Consider the following 11,751-nt stretch of genomic DNA (forward strand, 5'->3'; position numbering starts at 1 on the left):
GTTGCAACTGATACATCTTTTTTGATATCGGAGGAATGTACCATGCTGAGTTGCTTATTTATATCACAAAATTGTATTTTATCTTTAGTTCCGGTTGATCGAGTAGCTCTCACAAATGCTATAAATTATGTTTGACACATAAAATAACCCAAAAAGGTTTGGATGTTTCAATTGCTTGAAGATTTTCTCACAAGATTATTTTAAACACCTAGCTTTAGCTTTAGACTGGCAAATGTGCATTCGAATGTCGAATTAAAACATTGTTTTTCGCTGTTTCAGATTGCTCGTAAAATAATCGCTCTGTGCTTTCGCAAAGTATTAAGTTTCCAAGGTACAAAACGAGTATTTTACGACCCCATTGAATACTATTTTGTGTAAGGTGGAAACTCTAAGGAGTCTGGTGGGGTACATAAGTTTCTTCCACGTGGAAAGTTCTTTAAGGTTTGGTTAGCGCCCTGCAATGTGCAGAAAAGTACACCACAACACAATGCAAAGTTTATTTTCTTAGGAAAGGGGGGGGGGGGGCGATAAAGGAGTTACATTCTAAAGTCTGAGAACGACAACTCAAGTGAAAGTAAACAATCAAGCTGGGCTCTATTGGAAGAACATTCAGTCCGAGCACTCGAAGTTTCAATTGGTACACCATATTTGATGACTGATATCGAAAAAAAATGTACCGTGTTGAGTTTATTTATTTAAAAAAAATTGTCTTTTTTTTAATTTCGGTTGATCGAGTAGCTGTCAAAACATTATAAATGATTTTAATGAATGAAATAGCCCAATAAAGGTTCGGTGTTTCAAATGATTGAATTTTTTCTCACAGCATTATTTGTGTCGCCGAAGTTTAGCTTTAGACTGGCAAATGTCCATACCAATGCCGATTTGAAATAGTGTTTTTCGATGTTTCAAATTGCTCGTAAAATAATCGCTGTTCACCTTAGCGATTTTTCAAGTTTCAAAGCTACACAACGATTATTCTACGAGCCAATTGATTGCTATTTTGTGTAACATAATAATCTGTGGGTGTGTGAATGGCCCTTCCAGCGCTACTTGATACTCAGTCACGATCATTATGAATGTCAACACGCTATCACCCAGCGTTCCATACAGGCAGTGTTATGCAGCCGCAGTGTTATAGGCGTTACCGTAAAAAAGGAAAGATGCGTTATTCGTTACTTGTCAAATGAACGAACGCGTTACCGTTACCGACAGAAAGTAGCGCACGTTACTTTTGCGTTACTTTTTATTTAGAAATTGACGGTAACAGCGTTTTTGTTTTATTTTGGTGACAGCGTTTTTCGACACTGGGATGACGGGCGCGGGCGTTGGAGATTTTCTAAAGTGGAAATTCCGGCGTGGGAAAAAGAGAGGAAAATTTAGAAAATATGTAGAATGAGTGAAATAATTAATTACTTCAATCATGTACTACGTTATAGCTTAAATCTAGACGCAGCCGACGCTTAGAGCTAATGGAACAAATCAAGCAGTGTCAAAATCACAAGTCACTGGGCCATGAATGTTTATGGTTGGTTCAGCAAAGATTGAACAAGTACAGAAACACGGACAACACCATAATGGTTCTCTTTTCCCTCTCTCTGATAATTTCCATCAGCTTGTAGCGTCAGCTGCGTCTGGACTTCAGGTAAAACGAAGTATAGAAACTGGCAAAAAATACAGGTGTTCGTTTTTCAATTAAACTTGAGGAAAAAACAAAAAGGGAGGGACAAACACGTTTTCTTCCTCAAGTTTAATTATCCCTACCAACCCGCTCGTTCTGTGCTAACATCGTTTTTCAAGTTTTTGGAAGATGTAACGAGTAACGTAATTACGTTATCCATTACTTGAAATAACTAACGCAAGTACGGTACCCGTAACTGTGTTGGAAAAGTAACAATTACGTTACCATGTTACTGAAAAAAGAAAGGCGTTACCGGTAACGACGTTACTTGTAACACGTTACCGCCAACACTGTGCAGCAGCGACCGCGGCGGCTTGACTTCCCTTCTGCGCTTGGTTAGCAGAACATGCAAGCCACCACAGCTGCCGCACCGTGGGGCTGCCAGAATCGAGTCTTTAACGATCGCCTGTAGACATTTACAAGCTTTGCGAATTAACCTTTTTAAGATCTCAAATGAACGAATAGCCACTGTAGGCCGCACCGGCATAATGTAGGTATACTGGACCATGTTCAGAACAATTAAAAATGCGCCGACCTTTCTTGTTCTGTCGTGTCATCCCAACAGACTGGATAGGAGCAGGCTGTGGCGACAAAGTGGATACCTTTGACCATGACAGCCGCAGGATTGACACCTCTACCCAGACCAACAATTCAGGCCCACACAAGCAGCAAACGCACCGACGACCGGACAAGCACCCGTGCCGCTTCTGTCCTCACTCAAGCTCTTCCGCAGCGGATGTCGCAATCCACGAGAGGACTCACACTGGCGAGAGGCCCTTCAGTTGCGATGCCTGCGAGAAAACATTTGCGCGTAAGGATTGCTTCACAGCTCATGTTAGAATTCACACTGGAGAGAAGCCGTTTAAGTGCAACACGTGCAGCAGGGCGTTTACTCAGAAAACCAGCTTGACGAATCATGAGAGAACTCATACTGGAGAGAAGCCGTACAAGTGTAACACGTGCAGCGGGGCGTTTAGTCATAAATGGAGCTTGGCGGATCACGAAAGAATTCATACAGGAGAGAAGCCGTACAGGTGCAACACGTGCTGCAAGGCGTTCACTAAGAAAACCAACTTGGTAAATCATCAGAGGACTCACACCGGAGAGAAGCCGTTCAAGTGCAACACGTGCAGCAAGGCGTTTACTCTGAAACGCACTTTGGCGGATCACGAAAGAATTCACACTGGAGAGAAGCCGTTCAAGTGCAACACGTGTAGCAGGGCGTTTAGTCATAAATGCAGCTTGGCGGTTCATGAGACGACTCACACAGGAGAGAAGCCGTTCAAGTGCTAGACCTGCAGTAGAGCGTTTGCGGCTTATAGCAATGTACACACTCATCGGAAGATACATCGCAAGTGATCGAAACAGCAACGTGCATCATAGTTGCGGAGGGGATTTAAACGAAATACTCGAGCACCGACGTGTGTTCATTTGGCTTGGCGATAGACCTGCAGCGGTTCTACTTGCGAGCAGTGTGTGTTTCGCTGGTTCAAAATGTTTCAGCCTGTTATTTATCGAGCAAACGCAGATAAAAAATGTGAATTTACCTTAGTTGAAGCGACCAGAGGTCTTTTTTGTACACGAAAAAAAGAAAATATTTGAAGCCTTATCTTTTTTTATTCATTTAAAGTCATTAATGGCGTGATGCACCTGGAGTCTGTGTTGGCTGTAGGGTCACTTATGTTCCTTACAAGTCGGCCTACTCATGACCATAAATATACGAACTTATAAAATAACGAAGGTCTTTCAATAGCAGCAATCTTAAATATTGCAAAGGTTAAGAAAGTATAAGAACAACCGAGTAATGTGGAGGGGTCAACATAATTTTAAGATGTAAAAATAGAACATTATTCGAAACAATTTAGCACACCAAGCTGGAAACTAATGCTTTGCTCATAGGACGGCAACAGAATATACATGACTCGGATATTTAGAAATGAAGTGTAATTTCCTATCTCATTTCGTAATATTCTTCGTCCTTTTCTTTTTGACCAGTTTGACTATCTGAATTCTGATGTCATCACTCAATGTGCTTGCTACATGAAATACTCGTATGTATGTTTTCCTTTTGCATGACTTTATTCTTTTTTTTGCACATTCACGAAGACGGTCCTCAGCATTTAGGATATTCATATTTTCAGTGGTATACATTTGGTGTTCATATATACTCCGTTGCACCTTAGGTACGAGCGCGGACGATGTTTTGAGCCGGGGGACCAATAAAACAGCGCAAAAAGCGCAACGCCATGGCGTGCTCTCTGCGCTTGATAGGACTAGCCGGTGGAAAAGCACGCACAGAGAGATGGCGAATACCGGCTACTCCTATAGTCCTATGAACTGCAGAGAACACGCCATGGCTTTGTGCCTTTTTCGCTGTTTGACTGGCCCTTCGGCTCATAACATCGGCCACGCTCGGACCTAAGCTTAAACGAAGTATAGTATCACTTGATTTCGTCAGGCTTTTAAATATTCGAAATTTCTCTTGTAGTAGACGGATCATATACATTTGTTGTACTAAAGGCGTAATTGACTCCATTGTGTATATTCATGTATCTAAAAACTATGTATGTATAATCCATCTAAATATGTGTTAATCTGCACTGACTGTACAGTGGTTGTCACTATTACCTGATGCGCCAGAATTCAAGGAGGGAGAGTCCTGTTCCCAAACGTATAAAATATTTGTTTTGACATATACAGGGTGTTTCCGGAAAAATGTGCAAAATCGCTACTGCGAAAACTACGCATCGCACAATAAAGAAGCCCGATGCCGTAGTGGTCTGTGTGAAAGGAAGATTGTAAGAGCTGAATATGATGGGATATTTAACAAATTCCGAGTACTTAAATTGTTAAATATTAGTTTTAAAGAGATGGTTTTAAAGATAATATTGGTGAAGGTGCGTCTTCACTCTGACACCGATGTCAAAAAGGCAGACCTTATGTGACAGTCCGGAGGCTTTCATATATAGACTACTCTACATACAATGAGTGGCGGCGCACGCACGTTGCGCGTCTTAGACACGGGGGGCGGGATTGCCGGCACGGAGATGTGCTCCGATAAGAAAGCGAAACCAAGATACGCGTCCAAATTGAGCATTTCTTCGGAACGCCGTAAAATGCTGCGCGTGCCTCAATCGTACCATTGTAGCGTGGGTGTTTTTAGTAGTTTTCGATCATAACGGCAAGATTCTATTTGAAACCTGGCCCTTCAAATCAATAATGTGCAATTTATTCGTTCAAAATTACTTACCCAATTATATTGAACGCTAAACATTTTCCTTGGTGGCATGTGCAAAAGGCGTAAGGTGACTTTGTCGTAGAACCTATGAGCACGAGCATGTCCGTGCTCCCAGCCATATACACGCGGAGTGCGTGGTCAGGAGATAAAAAAAAATTGGTTGTCTGGTCCGGCAAATATGTAGCTCCCGCCGCACTGTCAGCTTCAAGGGGCCGTGCAAAGATATTGGGTGTTGGGCTTTCTGCACCAGTGGGACCCAAGCACCGGTGTGCCCGTTACAGAAAACATGTAAGAAAATAGCGTCACTCGTTTGATCGTCAAAACTTTACGGGCAACTGAGATTCGTCACCGTCCTACGACCGTTAACGATATACCGTTACGGTTACTTTCAAACGAGAACGAACGTTACTTTTACGCCAATTGGAATTGCAATATCATTTGAGAGCGAAAGGCCAAGGATATGAACTGAGACAACCGTTTAACATCTTTGTAAGTTATTAGTTTGTAAGATTTGTTGCATGATCATTATTTTGAAAACTGGTTTTATTGACTGTGCTGTAGTAAATGTAGTAATTTTTTGCACGACCATAAGGGGTTTGCGATAAGCTGATTGAATAAAACACTAATTTGAGCAAAGAAGTCACCAGGTGTCGACAAATTTTCTCCCTCTCTGAACGGATACACTCTTGGGAGTATTTAAAGGTACTCCCAAGAAAATGGGGCATAATGCATTAAATTACAGTATACCCCTTCTTGAGAATGCTGCAAAGGGCTCTCCCACTTAAATCTTTTAGAAAGTCGGCGAACCAGTGCACTCTGTTGGGCACGCGCAGAGTGGAGATTGCGAGCCGATTTCTCTGATTTTTTCATGAGTTTGTTCTGAAAGCACTTAAAACCCAGTTTCAAGCGCACTTAAAGCAGGGATATAAAAGGTGGGTCACGAAGCGGTCCGTACATGACTAAATTGATAAAAAATTACTTACAAGGACAATATAACTAGGGTTATCTGGTGGAGAAATTTTAGGACCGAGTTTAGTGTAATTAATAGTAAAAGAGGCGACGCTCTTATGGGTGAAAAGAAGGATAGATCTATTCATGATAAGGTTAAGCAGCGGTATAGGGAACACGAATCAATAAGGACCACAGTAGGCTAACGACACATTCCGAACGGGATTAAGCGTGCAAACTGGGCTTAGCGACAGTTACTAAAAAAAAAAAAAAGAAATTGGAACACTGATAAGGACGTATCGACCCTAATTGTAAACGTTCGTGACGACCGCAACCGCAGAAAATAGTTCCTCCTTCAAATTAGCCCCAAAGAAAAAAAAAAGAAAATCTTACTTTTTTGATATCCACGACTTTATACCAGGACCGGGGGTAGGCGACCCGTGATGCCGCCCAGGAAGCCATCAAAAGGGTTGCGCCGCTGCGACCCATTTGAAAATTTTTGTAGCTTACTAATTTATTTAAACACGGCGGTTCTTGTCAGAAAAAAAAAGAAAACTTGTTTTGGAACACTACTCACATGTTTACTGACTACGTGATGTCGTAGATAGGGGCGTATAAAAAAGCGAAGGGAACGGGGCGCCGGGGGCGTTACGGCAGGAGTTTGCCTAGGGCGCTTGATGGGGTCGGACCTGCTTTATGCCGTCTGATGCCTGGTGTTGATAGGATCGGAGGAATAGCACCTTGCACCACACGCCCATTTTCACAAGGACAGAAGTTGCACAAAAATGGGGCGACTAGCAGAAAATCCACTCGGCGGCACACACAGAGGGGTCACCGTGACGAGCGCTCCGACCAGCTCCGGAAGACTGCTTTCGTGTACCGGCTGAGGCTCATACTGGAGAATTCCTGAATCACCCTTCCCATTTGAACCTGTCCCTTTTCACCCCGTTCCCGAAACGCCTTTACGTTTGCGCCCGTCCCGTTAAAACACATTAGTATAAAGCCACGCACATCTCACCCTCTCCGCGAAAAGTCTCCATCGTTCTAACCCTGGTTTGCTCACATTTTCTCCTTAAAAATAGGTGCCGAAATTTCGTTAACGCAATTAAAGCAAAGGTGCCGGCGAGCTATTTATTTATGTTGTGAACTAGTTTTCATTGTCAATGTATTCTTAAGATATACATCACTTTCAGACAAGCTCCAACGAAAGATATTTCTACTTGAACCACTTGAAATGTTTCTGTCAAGATGGTCCCCAAAATGTGGGACTACGAAACGCGACAATGTTACCGCGAACACGATGTAGACGATTGTTTAAATGTTACTTCGAAATGGTGTTAGAAGGCACCAAGTTGTATACCGCTTAGCTTAGTGGCCCAGATGAGCACTTTCAAAGACACTAATAATATTGATGGCAGTCATTTCATTCTTTCAGACAAACTGCGAAAAACTACAATCGCTTGTTCTCGCAAACAGTGTCGCGCTCAAGCACTTTGAGTAAACAAAAATTAGCGCTGCCTTAGGTTTTATAATCGCGACGCTATTTTTAGGTTTCCCAAAGCGCTTACGCACGTTATTCTAAAACTTCCTTATAGTGAACGGGATATTTTGAAGAGTTAGAAATTAGACAAGTTGACGGGGCATATGATTGCGACTTCATTTTCTTACGAGTTCAAACACAAAACCCTCGCGCTCACAGGAAAGTTCATAAACTACAAAATGCTATCGCCTTTGTTGAGGACGTCGAGCAGGACAATCGCACCATCTGAAAGGCTGCACTCCGATTTTGATAGTTCGCTGCTGTCCCCTGGCCCGCACGGCACCACTATTTGCAAGCTGCTACGAAGGTACCCTTGTCAAGGTTGATTAACGTACAAGTTTGGGCTACAATTGATATGCAGACATAATTAAAAACAAAATGGCGCAAATACGATGGGCAAAGTAAAAGATAACCGACAGGACACAGTGCTGTATCCTGTCGGTTATCTTTTACTTTGTTCTCGTATTTGCGTTGTTTTATTTTTAATTATGTCTCGTGAAGGCCTCATCCCGTTTGATCAGATCGATGAAGCTATTAATGTTCGGGTGAGCTCTCCCTGACACAGCTTTTATCTTACGGTGCCGTGTCTCCAACGTTGTTTCGGGAGAGGGAGAAGTGAGGTGAAGCAAGGAGGACAGACATTGGACACTTGAACCTAACCAACTGTTAACGAACAATACGAACGAACCGACCCAATTGATAACGAAAGATGGCCGAAGCGGGAAGGTTGTTTCGGGTAGGGCGCCTCCTGAGAGCTCCGAGAATGGCTGTTTATTGTTCGGTAGTTAAAAAGAGGATATCGGAGAGGCGATGTGGGCTTCCAAAGCCATCGCAAAGTGGGCCCTTTGGCTCATTCGCACCAGATAAAAAAAAAGAAAAAAAAAACAAACAAACGTTTTAACCGCTTTGTTTTTCGGCTATTTCCGTGTTCCGAGATTTTTTGTACGATGCCATTTCCAAATAGCATGTAGATTGTTTATATCGTCAACACAAAAACGACATATGCCATACATTTCTTTCATGGAGTTGTGTCATAATGTTGCAAAATAATCTACCAAAAGTCGGAATGGCGTTGCGTCCAAAGAGCCTAGATTTCACTCCCGCGACTCACTCGAAAGAGTGTCTGATCTCCTTGTGCGAAAAAAGAAACGAAACTAACCAGTTCGCGGTACAATCAGCAGCCATGGGCTGCTGATTGTACCGGAAACTGATTGCCCCCCCCCCCCCCCACTTCTCAGAGTGGGGGGGCAAAGCATGTGTTTTGCCCCCCACCCCCCTCCCTGAAACAGCCGCCACTGGGCAGGGAAAACACTGGCCGGCCGCGCCCAAGGAATACCAAGGGCACCGCTCTCCGACCCGCGGTGGTATATTGTTAACGCGCAGACGATACACACCCCAGCAACGACGTTCACACCGGATTGGATGGTATGTGGAGATATGTTGCAACGCTCGTTTCCAAAGCGGTAGCGTATACCTTAGTGGTACGATGTGTGCTTCATACGTAGATAGCTGACCCGGGTTCGATTCACGGTGTGGGCTTACTTCTTCTATTTTTGGTCTCTCCAACATTTTGTTTTGTCGAGGCATTCTGGGATATTTACGACATTTTTTTTTTTTTTTTTTGCGATTAGCACTAAAAAACACGAATGCTGACGACGAAACTTCGCTGAACTAAATGGTATGGGACAGCGGGGCTTGGGTTGCCGGCTGGACGCCGCAATGCGGCATGTACGGGGGGGGGGGGGGGGGGCTAAATGGGTTAAAGTTTTGTAATTAGTAGCCGCATACTGCCGCCGCGAAGCGTTGTGAACGCAGGCGGTGTGGTGGGTTAACGCGCTTCGTGTGTACACGCGCCGTCCGAATCCGAAATTTAAGTTCCCTCGCTTTGCCGAGCAGCCAATCGGTCGTGAACGTCGTTGCTAGGAGGTCACTCGTCCGCGCCACAAAAAATTAGTGATGGAATGAATCTGGCGAACTTCAAAATCAGCAAAGATCGGCACGTGCAGTCGTGCGGTCACCATCGTAGAGTTTAGTACAACCAGCGGTTACGGCGAGGTGCAGAGTAGGCAACACGGTAACTGTGCGTTTCTGAGCCTTTGCGAGCGTGGTTCTCTTCAATGTTGTCTGCCTCAAGAACAGAAGATCGACCAGTAATTTACGCAGTTTACTGCGCAAGTGACAAATGATGCGGTGCAATCTGGAAAACGTGATTTTAATTTGACCTTTTCATCGATGCAACGAGGTAGTTGAAACATTGACTCACAACTGGCAATTACGCTCAGTGTGCACAGCACACTGCTGTCGAACGGGCAGAGTCACAAGAGCGAGCCAGGACATTTATACGGGATGCAGCTGGCATCCTCGTCTTAATGTAATACATATTTTCCCCCTTCTTTTCTTTCCTTTTTAGCTACTTTCTGTAGTGTGTATATTCTGTACATATATATGTCTGTTTTGTTTTTCACAAGTGGTGGCGGGCTGGCAGGCGCTCTGCGTAAGGGTTTTCACCTATCTGCCTAGCCCCGCACACCACCACATGGGCCCCTTCCTTTACGCGCAAAGAAAATTATTATTATTATTATTATAATTATTATTATTATTATTATTATTATTATTATTACAATAATAACAATCCTGGTTTCGGCTCACAAGTAGTTTGTGCCAAAACAAAATAATATTGCTTTTCAGTACGCGTTATTTCGCGATTTTCATGTATGTGCATAAAACTATCATGCCCTCGACGTTGCACATCCGACATTCCTAACTCTCCCCATCTTCCTAAACGTCCGTGTGTGTCCTAACACCAGGAACCGGAATTTTAAAGGTTGAAAACGAGACGCTAGGAATACAGAACGCACACTTTTATGCAAAGCTGACGTCAAATGACTCAAATGGAAAAACATGCATATTTATATTGTTATCTCTTCTGATGAAGTTTCAGCAACCGTTGCATTCGTTTTCGCGCACGAAACGGTGACTACCTGAGGGAGTAAGAACGCAGTGATTGCTTTTATTTTAACAATGTAAACATACTTGCAGGCGTGCGCTGATGAAGCCTCAAAACCAAAACTCTCGTAGCGCGATTGGTGACTGCGCCGGCTATACACGTTTGCAAGGCCGGCTTCAGTGCGCTGCCATCTTGCCTGTCTGGGGTGCGCTTGAACCAGTCATAATCCGATTACGAAGCCTTGCTAAGGCGTCGTAATCGGATTATGGCCGCTCCCGAGAGCGCACCCCACTGAGGAAGATGGCGGCGCCCTGAGACCGGACTTGCAAACGTGTATACACGTTTGCAAGTCCGGTCTCAGGGCGCCGCCATCTTCCTCAGTGGGGTGCACTCTTGGGCGCGGCCGTAATCCTATTACGACGCCTTAGCAAGGCTTCGTAATCGGATTATGACTCGACCAAGCGCACCCCAGCCAAGCAAGATGGCAGCGCCCTGAAGCCGGACTTGCAAACGTGTATACCCAACCACCTTTGTCACGCCACTTTCCGCAAGCAGACACTAAATTCCCAGTAAATACCAAAAGCGACACCGATACAATTATCTTCTAGAATATAGCCTTATTTAGTAATAACTGTGTCAATAGGCACTACATGTGGTATTTAGATTAAAAAAAACTTTTTTTTTGTTAGAAAACAACTAAATATTAACGTTAAGTCTGGTAACAGTGTATTTTTGCCGAATCTTTGCCGAATATTTAGAAAAAATTCCGCCTCGGCGCCGAATTTTCGGTTCGGCAAAAGTTCGGCCCATCACTAGTAAAAATGTGCCACCCGGAGGGTGGGGGAAGGGGGGGGGAGGGGGGTCTGGCTTGCCCCCCCCACTCAAAAACAAGTTGGTACGCCACTGTCAGCAGCCATTAGAGTTCCAGCTTTTTTCCCCAGAGCACCGGATTTTGTTTTATTTCAACGATCACCCTTATATCCAAATAGTTGTGCGATCTCTTAATTGCACGGAAGCTGGACGATATGTTGTACCGCTGAAATGCCAGAAAATGAATTACCAGAAGTTTAGATAGCGTTGCGTCTTATATAGGTGCTGATCAAAGCGCACTTTAAATGTGACAAAGCAATTAAAAAAAATACGAACAATAATTTTCATAATTACTCGTTCCCATTAATCACTTCGCAAAACTGGATTGCCACTAAGGCCCCAGCATATTTTACCGAGCGTCGCATTTGTCGTTGTTTCGTTTTGTTCGCTCGGACGAGACGCCACCACCGCAAATCACTCAAATAAGTAAACGCAGTGGTAACGTAGTAATGAATAACTTTTTGAGGTAACGGTCACTTAATTACTTTTATAGGAGGGTAATTGTAACTGCAATAAATTACAATTTAGCC

At 43.7% G+C, this 11,751-nt stretch overlaps 1 protein-coding gene across 1 annotated transcript; it reads left to right on the top strand.

The window, feature by feature from the left end:
• The first annotated feature begins 520 nt into the window (after window positions 1–520).
• Window positions 521–3,287, top strand: LOC115318774 (zinc finger protein 79-like). Its single transcript, XM_042291193.1, has one exon. It carries the CDS (start codon window positions 2,204–2,206, stop codon window positions 2,969–2,971), a length of 768 nt encoding a protein of 255 aa, XP_042147127.1. The 5' UTR covers window positions 521–2,203; the 3' UTR covers window positions 2,972–3,287.
• Window positions 3,288–11,751: the final 8,464 nt, after the last annotated feature.

Source organism: Ixodes scapularis, unplaced genomic scaffold (assembly GCF_016920785.2).
Source record: "Ixodes scapularis isolate PalLabHiFi unplaced genomic scaffold, ASM1692078v2 PGA_scaffold28__5_contigs__length_5199819, whole genome shotgun sequence".
Classification (NCBI taxonomy): domain Eukaryota; kingdom Metazoa; phylum Arthropoda; class Arachnida; order Ixodida; family Ixodidae; genus Ixodes; species Ixodes scapularis.